Source organism: Pezoporus flaviventris, unplaced genomic scaffold, assembly GCF_033815535.1.
Source record: "Pezoporus flaviventris isolate CSIRO_AGI_PZ_B2104156 unplaced genomic scaffold, CSIRO_AGI_Pfla_v1 ptg000070l, whole genome shotgun sequence".
NCBI lineage: Eukaryota > Metazoa > Chordata > Aves > Psittaciformes > Psittacidae > Pezoporus > Pezoporus flaviventris.
In genome coordinates, this window is record NW_026892618.1 from 6,431,129 (window position 1) to 6,449,364 (window position 18,236).

The following is an 18,236-nucleotide window of genomic DNA, read 5'->3' on the forward strand; positions in this document are numbered from 1 at the left end:
TGAGCTGCTATTTAAGTCACCCTTACATACATCTAGCAATTAGTTGACAGTCAGGGATGCAGTATTATCAACAGTTCTGTTAACACAAAACCTTTGATTAAAGTATTTGTAGGCCAGCATTCTTATAGAAAAAACTCTTTTAAAAATAATCTCCCTGGTTAATGCGTAGATAATATTACAGTGTCTCAAATGCCCAGTCATCCTTTGAAAGCCTAATTTGCAGCAACTGTTCTCAGTTGGGATTACTTTCTTGGACAACCTTCACCAGCTGACAGGTAGATATTGACATGAAAACAAAAATACACGTACTAGCTACTTGGTCACCACCAGGTCTGTAACCTAAACACATCACTTAATACAATAAACTGCATTAACATATGACAAAGGACATTTGGGGGTACTTGTCAAGCTCAGCTGCAAAATGCACTCCATATGTGCTTTAAACATAAAAGAAGAGGTGGAATGGGAAGTGAGGGATAGAAAGGTGAATAAGTAGGTTGAAGGACAAGTGCATTTTATAACTACTGCCCCCAAACATACGCCTTAAGCCCTATACAAGGCTACTGCAACTAATGCCGTCTTTCTCAATGTATGCTTTAGGTAAATAGGTGGTCCTTCTCTTAAGGACTCCTTTAAATTATAAAAACCTACTGTAACTACAATAGAAGTCATGCACTCACAGATGAGCACAGCTGTTGTCTTGTATATGAGTCCTGTATGTAGGTGCTGGGGTGGGGAAGGTGAGGATGGAGGGGAGCGGTGTGTAGCCTTGTCACTGTTTGAACCTGCAAACAGGAAAGCATCAGCCAGGGAAGGTCATGGAGCAGATGATCCTAAGTGAGACCATAAAGCACATGTGGGAAAACTGAAGGATCAGCCTCAGTCAGCACAGGCTCATGAGGAACAGGTCCTACTTGACCAACCTGATCTCCTCCTGTGACAAGGTGACCTGCCTGGCTGATGGGGGAAAGGCTGTGGATATTTTGTATTTGGACATAAGTGAAGCACTTGACACTGTCTTCCACAGCATTCTCCTGGAGAAACTGGCTGCTTATGGCCTGGATAAGTGGTTCTTCGCTGGGTTGGAAACTGTCTGGCTGGCCAGAATGGTGGTAAATGGCATCACATCTAGCTGGTGACCAGTCACTAGTGGTGTCCCTTGGGGCTGTTAGGGCCAGTATTGTCTAATATCTTCACTGATGATCTGCATGAGGGGATCGACTGCACCCCCAGTGAATTTGCAGACGACACCAAGTTGGGCAGGAGTGTTGATCAGCTGAAGAACAGGAAGGCTCTGCAGAGGGATCTGGATAGGCTGGATCGATGGGCTGAGGCCAGTGGTATGAGGTTCAACAAGGCAAAGTGATGGGCCCTACATTTGGGCCCCATGTAATGCTCCAGGCCTGGGGAAGAGTGGTTGGAAAACTGCAGAGCAGAAAAGGACCTGGGGGTGCTGACTGATGGCTGCTGAACACAGAATCACAAAAGCCAGCTTGTCCCAGGCAGCCAAGAAGGTCAATGGGATCCTGGCCTGTATCAGCAATGGTGTGGCAGCAGGGCCAGGGCAGTGATCATTCCCCTGTACTGGGCGCTGGTGAGGCTGCACCCCATTGAGTTTTGGGCGCCACACTACAAGAAAGACACTGAGGTGCTGGAGTTGGTTCAGAAAAGGACGACAAAGCCAGTGAAGGGCCTGGAGCACAAGTGTGATGAGGAATGGCTGAGGGAACTGGGGGGTTTAGCCTGGAGAAGAGAAGGCTCTCTTCAACTACCTGAAAGGAGGCTGTAGCGAACTGGGGGTCAGCCTCTCCTCCCATGTAACAAGTGACAGAACAAGAGGAAATGGCCTCAAGCTGTGCCAGGGGAGGCTTAGATTTGATATTAAGAAAATTTTATTCATGGAGAGGGTAATCAGGTATTGGAACAGGCTGCCCAAGAAAGTGGAAAGAGCCCCCTCAGTTATATGGTTTAGCGGTGGTCTTGGCAGCCCTGGGGTAATGGTTGGACTCAATGATCTTCTAGGTCGTTTCCAACCTGGATTTGATCCAGGATACCTTTCCCTCAGGAGAGTAGATCAAGGTTTTTAATGGCAGTATGGTTTTAGGACTGGTTTATGGTTTAGCAAACTGTGGAATGTCGAGTAAAAAGAAATGTACCATGGCACAGACTGAAAGAGTCTATGCTTACGTGTACCATAGATGGACTGTAGAGCTGGCTCCCTGCCCTTATCAGCTGTACAGTCTGTCTAGGCCAGTGAGAAACACTGAAAGTAATCTCCACCTATGTAGACTGCACAAATTCATTTTAATCTTCCTATTATGATCTTGTGCGCTGACAATGGCTTAAAGGGATCAGAGGTATCCTTAAACTACCAGCTGAACTGGCATCCACTGTCCTCCTGGAATTTAAGTCACTAACTCCACCTGGTACCTAATGTATCTCACATCTAGCTTGAATATGGGGGTACTGGGACAACTCTTAAAAAAATAAAGGTGTATCCTTTTATTTCTGTAGATTTTAAGAAGTTTGTAAAAAACTGCACTTGTAAATCAACTGGAATGAAGACAGACACTCCCAAACTGCTTAGGATGAAATGGTGAGATTTCAGGAGAAATAGCCAAAGAAGAGAAGCCTCAAAAGGCTTCCACTTAGACCATGTCTTCACTGCTCCTTAGGTTCTTTAATAAAGTAAAACATTAGAAGAACAACTTTGTAGCAAATTGTTTAACATTTCAGGGCATTTCACTGCAACAGCCCCTTCTTTAGGTTCTTCATGTGTTAAGGTAATCAAGTTTGTTCTTTCCCTACTTACTGTGTGCCTTGGTCTTTCTACATGTGAAAGATAGCCTTTAGCTTTACAACTATACCAGTTATGAAAACCTGATCTACACAAGTGTCATTGAAAACCTTCTATTAACATGTTTAAAAATTAAAGGATGTCATCTTTTTAAACACTCAATGTTGGTTTAACTGTATTATTCCAGTAAAGTTAATCTGAACATTGTCTTCAGTAACAGCAAGTACACGAGTACCAAATGATTCTCAGACCCTGACAAGGCAAGAATCAAAGCAGCATGAATGTAAATGAATGCACACACACGCTGTAACAGCAGGGCAAAAACTCTATAGAATAACAACTCAGGTGTAGGGCACTGCTGATGTCCCGACACTAAGCTCAACAGTTAACGTATCAAACAATTAACAACCACAAGAACTTATGGGCATAATTTCTATCAAAACTGAAGTTTTGTAATCTTTGCAAGTATGTAACTGAAGCTTTCAAAAAATGTACCTAAATAGAACAGCTTCAGTTGAATGTTATAGCTCCTTTATCAGTTTACTCCAGATAATTTTTTTTTGTAGGTTTAGAATCTGAACTAAGAGACTTCCAAACACAAAGCAGTGTGTACTACAGAACACAGACATACAGACATAATATGCACCAAAGTCCCCCATTTTTGTTGTTGTTCTACAGACAATCTTTACAAAAGATTAGTTTCATCATATGCATACTGTATTACAGGCATATTTCTACCACATGAATAAATACTTTAAATATATTAAAAAAATCAGAACATAAATCTTGCCTTTGAAAAATTACCAATGTCCAGCGTCTTTAAGGCTCACTAAGCAATTTCAAATTTGTAATGGTATCTACATTTGAAAAATGCATTAATAAAGTTTACAGACCTTAAAAAACAGTTCAACAATCTCTCTTAACTGTTTAATACCCTCCCCTCCTCCATAAACACATGCTAGCTTTTCTTTCATCTCTCTCACACTTCCTGTTTTTTATAGTTGTCTTTACAAAAAGAACATCAAAAAGACACAAACGATATTCAGTTCAGCTGCTTTCAAAGTCAAGAAAATTCTATTAAATACTCAGGGTAGATTTGGTTGGCATCAAAGATAACAAAGATCTTTGGGTTCCAGGTATTATCCACACAGCTGTCGTACAAGTTCACAAAACTTCCATCTTTTGAAGGAGGCCTCATGTATTTTGAATCACCATTGATATAGTCACCAGTTAGTACACGAGCAAGAAACATGACTTTATCTGGTCTGTGCAGATGAGGCTGCAGGTTCACACCATGAATTTGAAAAGTATCTCCATGCTTCATGTTCTCTTTGCAGAAATGACTGGAATATGATGCATCTCTTGCAAAATAAGTCCCTTTCAAAAAAACAGAAAAAAAAAGTCTGATTATACTGTTATGATAGCTTAACTACTAGAGCATGAATATAGGTATTAGGATGATAAAAGATGTCTGTTCTCTTATGTTCATGAACTCTCATGTTCATGCGCCCTCACCCTCCTCCCCCCTGCACTCCCCAAATCCTTAGATTATAGCAACATTACCAAATATTTCTAGTGAGAATGTTTTAGTAGAGAGATTGTCTTGTGATTAACGTTGCTTCCATTGCAATGCTGCTGCACACACTCCCTGGACCTACTGGCCAGTTTTGGTAATTACATTCCTTACTGCATCCTAACTTTCTTAAAATACACTTGATGGAAAAGCAGAGCTATATTAAACAGCTCTTGAATAAACACAGTGAGTGTATCACAAAGAACTTAATATGGGGAACACTTCACAAAGTTCAACTTTTGAGATTGCTGAACTGTTGTATCTGGCAAAAATACTTACCTTTTCCATATACAGCAGCATGTATCCCATTTATTCTCCAGTCAAAGTTATGAATACATATTGCTTCAACAAATTCATTACTGGTGCCATGAAATAACATCTGCTCATTAATAGTTGGAACACCTCTTTTCTTCTTTAGTTGAGCTTTTTTCCTACAGAGAACACACAATACGGCATTACAAACATCAGTACAATCGAATTAAGTTACTACTCTGAAATCACTATGGAGGGGACAGACCTAAAATACTCTATACATTCCACTTTCACTAATCTAGATGACTCTAGTTTTTAACAGATGATTCTGCTTTAAAGTGGTCAGAATTCTTAAGGGACATGTTTTACTTCTGGATGCTGTGGACTATTTTCATAAGTAATCCAAGATTAGGAAAAAAAAGTCTTTATACCAATTTTATCTACATTCTTCACCTGGCATTAGTTTCAGTACAGTAATTTTATGCAGATACATTTTAAAAGAAAGGCACTTTTCTCCCACTTTGTTCCCTCCACCTACTTAAATAGCATGGTTGGATGGCTAACCAATTTAGTGGGTTATAAAGTATAACTACTCAGCCAAACCAGCAAAAATATTAAAAATAAAATTACCTAAATGTCAAGGTAAAATTACTTCAATGTGATAATTTCATAATAGTTTTCCAAATTTATCATTCACATACATTCTAAGAGGTAGTATTCAATCCTTTGTGTATTGAAGGATTACATGTATATATAATTTTTGAAAAACAAAAACCACCTTGTATTACAGGTGAAACCATATTACAGTCCTATAGGCAGGCCATAGCACACCTTCAATTAAAAAACAGATATATTTTCTATCATTTTTTTACGCAACTTTCTCTCATCTGGGTTTTCCTAAGATCCATGAAGAAGTTGACTCTGAATCTGTGTCTAAATCATTCAGCTGTTCATAGTTATGATCCCTTGACTGTCCAGACAAAAACAAGTCAGAGTGCATCATAGCATCGTTCTTGTCTGTGTAGCTGAATTTTCTTCCTATACAAGCTATAGTGCATGGGGCATTGTGCTACATAGGTTTATCAGGCACATACTTATCAAATTAAGCTATCTGCTTATAACAGGAGTGCACACTTGAATTGGGAAAGCTTCATAGGACCTACAGTTTAGATGTAATCTGAAGAAGTCCCACCAACCAGGTTCAGGGAAAGAGGCAGCAAGGATTCTTTATCATATTAATAGCATTACGTTGCAATTATGCATTATTTATAAATAAGTACATTTCACAGAAGTAGAAATCTTACAGTACTTAGACTGAAAGAGATGTTTATTCTGCTTTGTTGTTCACCTTTTTTTTCCCTGATGAAGAGTCCCTCTCCAGTATGCACACCTACAGCCCCCTTCAGATACTGGAAGGCTGCTATGAGGTCTCCACGCAGCCTTCTCTTCTCCAGGCTGAACAGCCCAAACTTTCTCATCCTGTCTTTGTATAAGAGGTGCTCCAGCCCCCTTATCGTCTTCATGGCCCTCGCTCTGGACTTGCTCCAACAGTTCTATGTCCTTCTTATGATGGGGATACCAGAGCTGAACACAATACTCCAAGTGGGGTCTCACAAGAGCAGAGTAGAGGGGCAGGATCACCTCCTTTCACCTCCTGGTCACGCTCTTTTTGATGCAGCCCAGGACAGTTGGCTATCTGGGCTGCGAGCACACACTGAAGCCGGCTCATGTTCAGTTTCTCATTGACCAACACCCCAAAGCCCTCCTCAGGCTGCTCTGAATCACTTCTCTGCTAACCTGTAGCTGTGCCCCGACCCACGTGTAGGAACTGACTTGGCTTTTTACTGATTTGGAACAGAACTCACAGAGTCTAACTATTCAAAAAAAAAGTCTTAGCACTTTTCACCAGCAGTGACAAGCTAATCCAGTAAAACAAAATTAAGTGGATCCACCAGTCAGATCTCTCATACAGCCAGTTCGACCAATTCCTCCAGGTTCTTTTCCATGAGCAGCTTTCCAGCCACTCTTCCCCAAGCCTGTAGCGCTGCATGGGGCTGTTGTTGCCCAAGTGCTGCACCAGGCACTTTGCCGTGTTGAACCTCATATAGTTGGCCTCGGCCATTAATCCATCTTGTCCAGATCCCGTTGTAGAGCCTTCCTACTCTCAAGCAGATCAATACTCTTGCCCAACAAGGTGTCATCTGCAAACCTACTGAGAGGGCACTCGATCCCCTCATCCAAGTCATCAATAAAGACAGTAAACAGAACTCGTCCCAGTTCTGATCCACTTGTGACCAGCCACCAACTGGATTTAACTCCATTCATCACAACTCTTTGGACTCAGCCATCCAGCCAGTATTTTACTCAGTGAAATATACACCCATCCAAGTCATGAACAGCCAGTTTCTACAGGGGAATACTGTGGAAAACATTGTCAAAAGCTTTACTAAAGTCGAGGCACAGAACATCCAGCTCTGTCCCACCCACTAAACAGGTTATCTTTTCCCAGAAGGTGATCAATCTGGTTAAACAGGACCTGCCTTTCATAAACCAATGCTGACTGTGGCTGATCATCTGGTTGTCCTGTACATGCCACATGATGGTGCTCAAGATCTGTTCCATAACCTTCCCCAGCACCAAGGTCAGAGTGAGAGGCCTGTAGTTCCCCAGATCCTCCTTCCAGCCCTTCTTTTAGATAGGCATCACATTTGCTGACTTGCAGTAAACTGCAACCTCCCCAGTTAGCCAGGACTGCTAATAAATGATTGCTTAGTGAGCACTTCCACCTGTATCCTTTGATGGATCCCATCCACTTCCTTCTGTGCCCTTTGGTGGATCCTATATGACCCCATAGACTTGTGTATGCCTAAGTGTAGCAGCTAAATGACCATTTCCTCTTGAATTATGGGGGCTTCGTTCCACTCCTTGTCCCCGTCTTCAAGCTGGGTGCCCTGAGAACAACTGGTCTTACTAAGGCATTAAGCACCCAAGCCTTTTCCTCATCCTTTATCATTGTGTTTCCCCCCAGTATTCAATAAAGACAGAAATTCTCCTTAGCCCTCCTTTTGTTGCTAATGTATTTAAAAAAACATTCTTTATTGTCTTTTATGGCAGTAGCCAGATTAAGTTCTAGTGGGGCTTTGCCCTAATTTTCTTCCTGCGTAACCTCATGACATCCTTGTAGGCCTCCTGAGTTGCCTGTCACTTCTTCCAAAGGTCATTAATTCTCTTTTTCTTTCTGAGTTCCAGCCAGAGCTCTCTTCAGCCACACCACTCATCTTCCCCATTAGCTCATCTCGTGGGCACATGGGGATGGCGTGCTTCTGTGCCTTTAAGATTTCCTTCTTGCAGAATGTCCAGCCTTCCTAGACTCCTTTGCCCTTCAGGACTACCTCCCAAGGGACTCTTTCAACCAGTCTCCTAAACAGGCCATAGTTTGCCCTCCAGAAGTCCAAGGGAGAGGGAGTTCTGTTGAGCCCCCTCATTACTTCCCCCAAAATCAAAAACTCAATTAAGAGAAGGCTAACTCTCTTAACCAAGAACTTAATTTCCTTATGCATTTTCATGATTTGCATCAAAAGGAGCGTGACCAGCAGGTCAAAGGAGGTGATCCTGCCCCTTTACTCTGCTCTTGTAAGACCTCACCTGGAGTATTGAGCACAGTTCTGGTGTCCTCAGCATAAAAAGGTCATGGAACTGTTGGAACAAGTCCAGAGGAGGGCCACGAGGATGATGAGGGGACTGGAGCACCTCCTGTATGAAGACAGGCTGAGAAAGTTGGGGCTGTTCAGCCTGGAGAAGAGAAGGCTGCATGGAGACCTCCTAGCAGCCTTCCAGTATCTGAAGGGGGGCTACAGGGATGCTGGGGAGAGACTCTTCATTAGGGACTGTAGTGACAGGACAAGGGGTAACGGGTTAAAACTTAAACAGGGGAAGTTTAGATTGGACGTGAAGTTTAGATTGGACGTGAGGAGGAAATTCTTTACTGTGAGGGTGGTGAAGCACTGGAATAGGTTGCCAAGGGAGGTTTTGAATGCTCCATCCCTGGCAGTGTTCAAGACCAGGTTGGACGTAGCCTTGGGTGATATGGTTTAGTGTGAGGTGTCCCTGCCCATGGCAGGGGGGTTGGAACTAGATGATCTTAAGGTCCTTTCCAACCCTAACTATTCCATGTTACACCTTTAAAGTAACAATAAATTAGATATCTTTCAAAATTTCATATCTATGTAAATTTTTAATATACATCTGCCTAAGTTATTTCCTCACTGTTTAACTTAGTTCAGTTGGTTTTAAGAGTATAATACATCTTTAAAACAGATTGTGATATGAACTCCTTCTTAGAGGCCACACAAATAAAACTTCTGTCAAATATGACTGCTTAAGATTAATACTTAAGTGAAAGCAAAACTCAGGACTTCCTACTTCTTCCAGGCCAGCACAATATAAAGAGGGAAAAGCAGAGAACTTAGAAAAAGCTTCTGTAGCACATTAAAGAAAGAACACAAAAATGTGCTAATTGGACACTTAATTTTGTCCTTGGTTTCATGAAAGTTAAAAAATTTAACAAGCCACAAATATTTATTTGCTTTGTTCACTAAAAATTACAGTAATACAAGCCTGTCAAAGAATTATTTTACAAAAAGCATTGTTAAGTATCATAGGCATCTACCACATGGACATCCTGAACATCTTTAATGCATCAGTCTTGTCTGTGCTACGCTTACAGCTAATGCATTTCTACAAGTATTACATTTCTGCACCTGCAGAAGCTACAGTCTTGAAAATGGAATTCTGAATACAGAGGAATGACAAATAAGAAAATTCTAAAAATCTTAAGTTACACATATTTTCATTAATAATAAAAGCAATAAAACATATTTCTGCTGCACACCTTCAAGATTTGCTCCATTAATAATACTAAAACTGTTGGTTTTAGAAATAATCTCACCTGCAAAAAAACTCCCACAAGTCTAGATTTTGTATTCTCTTAATTCTTTTAATTCGGTGGCTATCCATTGTTTTTCCAAAGAGACTAGAAACTTCATTATATTCATTTGTTTTCTTTTGCAATGGAATAAGCTGGAAAAAAAGAGGTTAGTACAATTTCAATTCAATGCATTATTTCATTATCATGTATTTTTCACCAACTTCCATACCAACTCTTACCTGATATGGCTCATCGGTATTTACATTCTCCCAGTGGGAAGGCATAGGGATGGCCTCATTTTCACAGATGAAACTTGAAACAAAACAAAACAAAGCAAAAATACATCACTTCAAAGCCATGACACATTTTCTTCCTGTCAAACTCTTGCTCAAACCCAAAACCTTACACAAAACTACTTAGCTGAAACAAAGGCTGCTGTCAACAGGTAAGGTTAAATGCAAGAGGTCTTATTTTGTATTCAAATTCTGGCTTAGCTTATTGTAAGTAAACCAGCATAATGAGCAGCTTTAATATGTCATCTACAGCAAAAGATAAGAAGATAAACTGGAAGAGATGGTCAGAAAGTTCTGCAACCAATCGACAAACCCCACCCCTCAAAAAAATACAAAAAAAACCAAAAAACCCCCACAAAAAAACCCCCACAAAAACCACAAAACCAAAAACAACCCAACAAAAACCCCATGCTCAAAAAAAAAAAAAAAAAAAACCCCAAAAAAACAAAACCCAAAACCAACCAACCAAAAAAAAAACCCAAAAAGTGTGTTTTAAGCATATGCACCATATACATAACAGCTTTTAAGCCTTAAAGCCAGGACTAAAAGAAGCAATCTTCTGAAAGTAAAGAACAGTGTTATACCATGAAAGAGAGTACTGAATGCAGTTATTGGAGAAACAGAAACCCAAAAGTGAATTGCCACATTATTGCATACAATCTTCAGCAAATAGCCATCAAAAAACCAGCTGACACTTCAAAAAAAACATGCCTTCTTGAATGTCAGTGTAAAAAGGTTACTGTTACATTTCTCACTAGAAGTAACAGTTTTCTTTTTTGAAAATACCAGACTAAAATTCAGAACTAAAATTATTTCTGAAGAAAGCAGCTAGAGAAAAAAGTCCACATATTCCATATAGTCATTTTTACCTGTGGTGGTATCACTGCACAGATCAATTTAGAGTGTATTGAGTATCAGATTTACATCAGCACTGCTTTACATCTAATGACTTATCAGATGGTAAGAAACTTACAGTCTACTGCAATTAGACTCATAAAACAATCTGGTTGTTATGATGCATAATTCTTGTAATTTCAAAACATTTTAGAGTAAAGGATTAAAACATACAGGCAATATAACTCTCTTTTTTTGCTGTTACCATAATACTAAGAAGTCCTTACTAAAATGGAACAAACTACTAAGTATTTTGCTGCTGTTTCTCCACAACAATTGTGATTCAACAGGTATTTACAGGGACTCCAATGGCTAGATTTAGGCACAGCTTTAAGTACCTTGATAAAAGTTATCAGTATTCAGTATGCCTTGCCTCTCACACTGCAAGTTCCTTAATTTCTCCAGAGGTAAAATAAACAACAACAAACCAACACCCTAAAAATTCTTTTGATGTTCTTCTCTGAAATGTCTTCCTTCTTCACGTGACTAGCTCTCCCACCTTGGTTCACCTTTCAAATTGCTTGATGTGGGAAGTAAATAAACAACAAATATAAAATATATTTTTGTTTCATTTTACTTAGAAGAATCACCAATAAAATAAAATTAAGGTGTCTTCTTTTTATTTCCTTACCTGAAAGTACTGATAGAAAAGGGAGCTCGCTTTATTGGACGTTGCTTAAGGGTAGTTAGGTTGGTTTGTTTCATCGCTAAGCATAAAACAAGAGTTAGGATGAAAGTTTCTGGAATTCATCTATAACATACGAAACATGTAAGTGTAGTTTTAAAAATAACAATACTACACAGTTGCTTGACAGGAAATCCCATTTCAACAATTAACAAATTAGCATTTTCGATAAATGTTTCGAAATACTGGCTTTAGAATCATTGTCATTTACACAAGTTGGCAAAATGCACAAATATTACAGAAAAGGTTTACTGTTAAAATATCCATCTAACAATCACTGGCAAAACTTCCACTGGCTTTAATACAACCAGGATGACAAAGCATGTTACTACTGTCCTTATAAGACATCATGACCTACAAACAGGAACATAAAAATAGTTCTTCAGCATTTGTACTTAGTGCTTTTATTCCAGATGCAAAACAAGGAATTTTTTTAAAACAGACATTTCAACACAGGTAAACACAAAACTCACTGTATTGTTACATACTAATTTAACTCCCAGTACATTGCTGTTTTACCCAGTGCCCACTTTCTGTGTTTGTAATACTATGATTTTCTTTGTCTTGGAAGAGGCTTATATTTAAGCATATAGCTGTTTCATAATTTCATCAGAAAATAAACAATCTTTGAATGGAAAAGCTAAAAAGAAAAACCCAACCAAAACGACAAAAAAAACAAACAACAAACCCCAAACTAAACCCTCAGAGTACAGATCGAATTATAGTTAACATAACCGAGAGCTTTTCAAGCTACTACAGTTTTCAAGCTTACAAGCAGTTGCACATTAAAGAAAAAATGTTCAAACTCCCCAGTCCCACAGATGTATGGTAAGGTAAGTAGCAGCAACATGATGGGAGTGCTACTAAACAAGACATGCTATTTTATTAATAAACTACATTACAAAATTGCAACAGGGTAGTTGCTTCTAAAAACTACTATGTACTTTCCAGTAAAGACAACATTTCCAATCACAAGAATCACAAGTTTTTGCATTAGGTATGAGGACATTAATTTGGTGAATGAACAAATAAACTGGTGTATCTGGCACTTTCTATTATTTAAATTTACTCTATGAAAAGATACACACCTGAAAAGTCTAGCGTGTAGTTAAATTTTGCAGTAGTAAAACAAACAGAACCATGTGGGTTTGTTCGGAAGCTCCTTTCAATATCTTCACTGCTAACAGAGCAATGACTGTTTGAATCAGTCTTCAAAATAAATGAAAAAGCACATTTAGACAAACAGCAATAGGTAGTTTGATGCATGGAATGCATCACAGCTAATGTAAATTCATAGGTATTTACCTGAAACATATGCCATTTACCACACTCAGCCAAATAAAACCAGCCCCACTGAGTATCAGCGGTATCCATCTCTTCAATTGAATTTTCCATCTTTGGAAAAAAAATCTTTTATTGTTCTTTGAAGCATTTCCTGAAACATTCACACACAAACAAAAGAAAAGTTTTGATAGTATTTAAAAACTGCATTATTTGAGAAATTTATTTAAAAAATTAAATAAAGTGAATTTGCAATCTTAATAAAACAAAAAAACAGCAGGTGGAAGGCAGATTTGCTTTCTCTTTGTCAGAGAAAAATTCTCAGTTTGCTACTTATCCAGTATTACTCTTTAAGTTAGTTAAACATTTTCAAACATCTAAGTGTGACAGTAAAGGCAAGAGCTATAGGTTCTAAATGATCAGAGAGGTGCTAAATGCCACACTGATGAACATATGAGCAAGGCCATTTCTATATGCAACATACATACCACCCACAAATGAGGTGTTGGGGTTACAACGTGATGAAAACATCTACTAGGAACTCAACAACAGTGAACAAATCAGAGCGGGTATCAGAAGCTGTTAGGAAAAAAAACAACCAACCAAGCAAAAAAAACCTAACACAAAGAATGGAATTATTTAACTGTTCGAGTCCACAGTTCCTCAACTGCCTGCAGGTTTGCTTCTCCCTAATGCACCCTCTTAAAAAATGATACAATAAAATTACCAGTACTCTGTACTTGTAACTACAGAGAAGCTTCACACCAAATGCCAGAATGGCTTCCATACTGCATTCCACAAGCAATTACTACCATAGCTGGGGTTTCTGCAGGATGGAAGACAGGACTGAGGAAAGGATACAGCAGAGGTCTACAAAACCACGACAAAACCGAATAGGGAATAACAAATCACATTTTCTTCCAATGTAAGAAGGAGACACCTATCAAAGGTTGCACATGTTAAATTAATAACAAGTGAAAGAGAGAAAATTTTTCATAAAACTGATGGCAACCTATGGAATTTCTCTTCATGGGATGCTGTGGATGCTGCAAACTTACAGAAGTTTAAAAAGCAGCTAGACGAGCTCAAGCTTACCAAAAGCTGGAATACCTCCAGAAGGACAGTCCCTGACAGATTTCAACTCCGTCATTTATCAATAAAATCCTGAAAACTCTTGAAGTACTTGACTCTACTTGCACATATCTCTTAACATGTCAACTTTGACTGCCACATATCCCCCCCAAGCAAAAATTCTAAGTAGGCTGAGAGGAATCTTTCAGAGAAAGACGCTTGCCCCACTACTAGAAAAGATCAGCAATTCATCCACTCTAACTGCTTAACCAAGACTGGCACTCTTCCCAACTATTTCTTCAACTTAACTTTTGCTTCTGAGAAGTGGAACAATACGCTTCAGCCCAAACAAGTCAAATAATGTCCGGTTAATACCTCAAATGCTTCATTAATTGTTTCCTGGACACTTCAACCCAGAAAAAAAAGTAGAGACCTCAGGAAGGCAAATTCTGGAGACTAGAAGTTGGCACCAGGTGGCCAGTGCTACTGGGGCAGCAGTTGAGAGGAAAAGGCCCTTTTAGCCCCACCTTTCCCTCTTACTTTTAACAAGCTAGCCCTGTGTGCTAGTTTGAAAAACAACCCCAGAAACCTCTTTGTGGTAACAGCTAGAGACTGTACTCTGATCATCAAAACTCCAAAGGACGACAAAAATCTAGTTGTTTAGAAAACAGTGAAATCAGAAGTGAACTTCCACATCTCTGAATTGCAGAATCTGAGGGCAAACCTACTTTAGTACAAATGGAACCCTACACAATTTTACATACATGGATAGCTCCCTCACATTCAAGCAGAACTACAATAAAGGGACATCAGCTTCATGGAAACATATTTTGAAAGAGGTAAGAAAACTCTTATTTCAGGTAACATCTGTCCAACATCTCTTTTATTCATCACAGCAATACAAAGTCATTTGTCAAAGTCAAAATACATTTGCTAGGTGTTAAAGCACAACTGGCCAACAACTTTTTATAATACACTTTCAACTTCAACTTGATTCTTCCTCTCCAATGAATACTTGGCTATGTTCTCTCCTACAGAGAGAAGGCAGAGGTAGTCTATGCTTTTTTTTTTTTTAAGCTACAAGAAAAGCAAATCAGGTTTTGTAGGTAACATTTTGCGACCTCATGTTCCCACTGAAACCTCACCTCCATTGCAATGTTAGTCCAGGGCCTTGAATCTGATGAATCAAATTGATAATGCCTTTTGAACAAGTTACAGACTGAGAGGGCAGGTTTATCTGTGCCCTGACAACACACTTATATTTCTCTGGGGACAACACAGCCTCCAGAATAAACCTTTTACTAAAGAGACAGTTATTTCTGTATTTCAAAAATGTTACACTCAATTCACATGTACTGCCCTAGTCACAAATTCTAGGGTAAGCAGGTAAATTCCAGGATACTTAGAAGTATGGAAGAATGACCCAAAGGCCTGAACATGTAAAGCGATAAAAACAAGAGCTGTTCTTATAGGTGATGCAAATCCAAAATCTCTCAATTTTTCATTGAATTTAAAAATCAAACCCACGATCTTTGTAAGAAGCTTTTTTTGGTTTTTTTTTTTGTGGTTTTCTCTGTTGTTTTTTTTTTTTTGGGGGGGGGGGGGGTGTCCAAAAACACTGAATGAATGCAGAGTGAGCAGAAAAATCTCAGTAGGTTTTTCTGGATGTCAGGATGTCAACTATCAAAGATGCAGCAATCAGAATTTTATTAGCAATGATGTTACTAACAGAAAGCCTCTCAACTCCCATTATCAGCACTGTTTCTACTGGTCTGTCTAGGAGTTACCAGAGCAGCTCAAATTAAACACAATTACTCTGACAGCAAAATCATCCTTCTAAACAGATGTTTGTTACATGTTGTACCGTGATTGAATGGCTTTACTATTACTGGTAATGCGTTGCCTCTCTTTCCAGAAGTACTTTAAAGTCTGACTAATAAACATGCTTTATAGTGCACAGAATCACAGAATGGTTTGGGCTGGACCTTGAAGATCATCTTGTTCCAATCCCCCTGCCATGAGCAGACACACCTTCTCCTAGACCAGGCTGCTCCAAGCCCCATCCAACCTGGCCTTGAACACTGCCAGGGATGGGGCAGCCACAGCTTCTCTGGGCAACCTGTGCCAGCACCTCACCACCCCCATGGCAAAAAATATAGAATCGTTCCAATGGTCTATTTCGCTTGCTTTCTTGTGCTGTGTACTTCCTCTTGGCAGACTGTGCTGTGTTGCTGAGACAATTTATAAAGTTCCCTGCTGGAAACACTAAGGGACTCTGTCTCTTCCTCGGAGAACAAGGCATCTGAGCGGGAGGGTTGGCTGAGGTAAACGTGCAGGAAAGCAGAGGAAATAAGAAGGAAGAACAGCATTAACGCTAGTATGGGACACAGACGACAATACCGTCTGCAACTGTATCACTACTTACCCTCTTTGTGCTGAAGGGGGCCACGGTTGCAGTCACCCCCTCTATCGACCCCCTCCAGAGCTGATCCCATTTGAGTTCAGGGACACGGCGGGGAGGTCAGTCTAATCACTGCACCAGCACCTCTCCATTTGGGCCGTAGGCGTCCCCAAAAGATGGTGGCCTACGCCTCCCACCCCCTTCCCCAACCTGGCAGCGCTCCCGCCGGCGGGGATGACAAGGGAAGGGATGGGAGGGGATAGGAGAGGAAGGAAGCGGAAGGGAAGCGGCCTGCTGGGCGCACGTTATACGGAGACGGGCTGAGGAGGAAAAAGAGGAAAGGAGCTGCCGTTTCCCCTGTCCCCCTCCCGCCCGCACTCACCGCATCGGCCGCCCACCCCGAGCTCGCTCCCCAAACACCGCCCGGAGAGCAGGCTGAAGGGGGCGGGCAGTGCGTGTGGCCACGGGAGGCGCACAGGTCGCGTCACCGCTCGGCCTCCGGGCGCTTCCGTTATCGGTGGCAGAAGGGGCGGGCTACCGGCTGTAGGCGGTCGCGCTCGATAGGCTCGTGAGAGAGCGGGACGAGGTCTGGGGTGCCAGTGAGCAGCGGAGTAGGAGGTGCTGCAGAGGGGGTGCGGGTTCTGTTGTGCCGAGGGCACCCGCCGGCCCGCCTCTGTGGCAGCCCTGTGGCTGTGGCTGTTTCCTGTCAGCCGCTCGGGCTTGGGCTCTGGCAGTCTTGTCGGTGCTGCACGGTGTAGGTAGCGTTTTTGCGAGGAGAGGCTGTGGTGAAGCACCCCTCGCTGCTCTGTACCCCACAGTGGTTTTTGGTTCTTCTGACTGTTGGATGTTCTTCTGGATAGCAGTGGATTTTACCAAGGAATTTTTACAACCGATAGTTTTCCGGTGAAATAAAAACATACTTGAGCCAGTCTATGTATTTAATTCTGTACACATAGTATTTTAAAGAGCTGGTACCATGTTAGCGTCAGGCACGGCAGCAGAAGTGACCATTCGTAACAATCATGAGGTATGATTAGCTAATGGGAAGAGGGAATAAGAACTGCCGCCTTTTGCCGGCATTCATCCACTGGGCCTTTGGGGCCTGCACGCAGCTTCATGCTGCAACTGAGATCTAGAAGCAGCAGCAGCTCTAGGACTGCTTAGTAAGAGAGGCCATGGTCGTGAGTGCAACCCACCCCAGACTTTTGGTGCAGAGACTGTAGGATGAGAGCTGCAGAGTGGAAAAGCAGGCAGTGATGCCTGCTAAAGCAGTAAGCCAGTGGGCTCAAATTCAAAGGGAATATCAGGAAGAACATGTATTCAGACTCTGGCTGTGCTAACCTTGCCTCTTAATACAGAGTTAGAAAAGGTTATTTTTCTGAGTTAAAAAGTTAAGCAGCCTGTAGTGAATCACCACAGGTATTTCACTGGCATGAACATGATGCTTCTGGAATACAGGCGTTTTCTGGAAGCAGGATTATCTTTCTGCAGCCATGGTATTTGGTATCAGTATTGTTGGAAAGCACATAAAGATTGTGAGGACTTACTATACCTATGTTGCCTTGCTTTATGAATCTATCACAGGGTAGAAGTAAGGGAGAATTCTATTGCCATCTTAGCTATTGCAGAATATCTGTTGAACATTGTTTTTTCTTGAAGAGATGCTGTCAATGCTTTATGTGGGCTTCTCTGAGTAATCTATTCCTGTTGTTATTACTGGCCGTTGTGTATTTTTTAAATAATAGTCAGGCCGTGTCCCTGAACTCAAATGGGATCAGCTCTGGAGGGGGTCGATAGAGGGGGTGACTGCAACCTTGGCCCCCTTCAGCACAAAGAGACGCTTACGAGGGGGCTACAGCATTGGGAGATAAGAGTGACTGACATCATTTATGGGGACATGTGCAAGGCATTCAACACTATCTTGCACAGCATCCTTGTCTCTAAATGGAGAGGCATGGATTTGATGTGTGGACCACTCAGTGGATAAGGAATTGGCTGGATGGTTGCACTCAGAGAGTTGTGGTCAACAGCTTGATGTCCAAGTGGACAGCAGTGACAAATG

The 18,236-nt window shown here is 40.9% G+C and overlaps 1 protein-coding gene across 6 annotated transcripts; it reads right to left on the reverse strand.

Moving 5' to 3' along the window:
* Window positions 1–3,838: 3,838 nt before the first annotated feature.
* On the reverse strand, window positions 3,839–16,715 carry PARP11 (poly(ADP-ribose) polymerase family member 11). Of its 6 annotated transcripts, none has more exons than XM_061472220.1 (8): window positions 16,557–16,715; window positions 12,727–12,856; window positions 12,510–12,630; window positions 11,368–11,443; window positions 9,789–9,861; window positions 9,571–9,701; window positions 4,650–4,801; window positions 3,839–4,174 (listed from the first exon to the last, which is right to left on the reverse strand). In XM_061472220.1, the coding sequence occupies exons 2-8, from the start codon at window positions 12,814–12,816 to the stop codon at window positions 3,861–3,863; spliced, it is 957 nt and encodes a 318-aa protein (XP_061328204.1). In that variant the 5' UTR covers window positions 12,817–12,856; window positions 16,557–16,715; the 3' UTR covers window positions 3,839–3,860. The 6 variants fall into 6 exon arrangements, with proteins under 6 accessions (XP_061328204.1, XP_061328206.1, XP_061328205.1 ...); XM_061472222.1 differs by having other exon boundaries at window positions 12,727–12,816; window positions 16,557–16,712; XM_061472221.1 differs by lacking the exon at window positions 16,557–16,715 and adding an exon at window positions 16,199–16,550.
* Window positions 16,716–18,236: the final 1,521 nt, after the last annotated feature.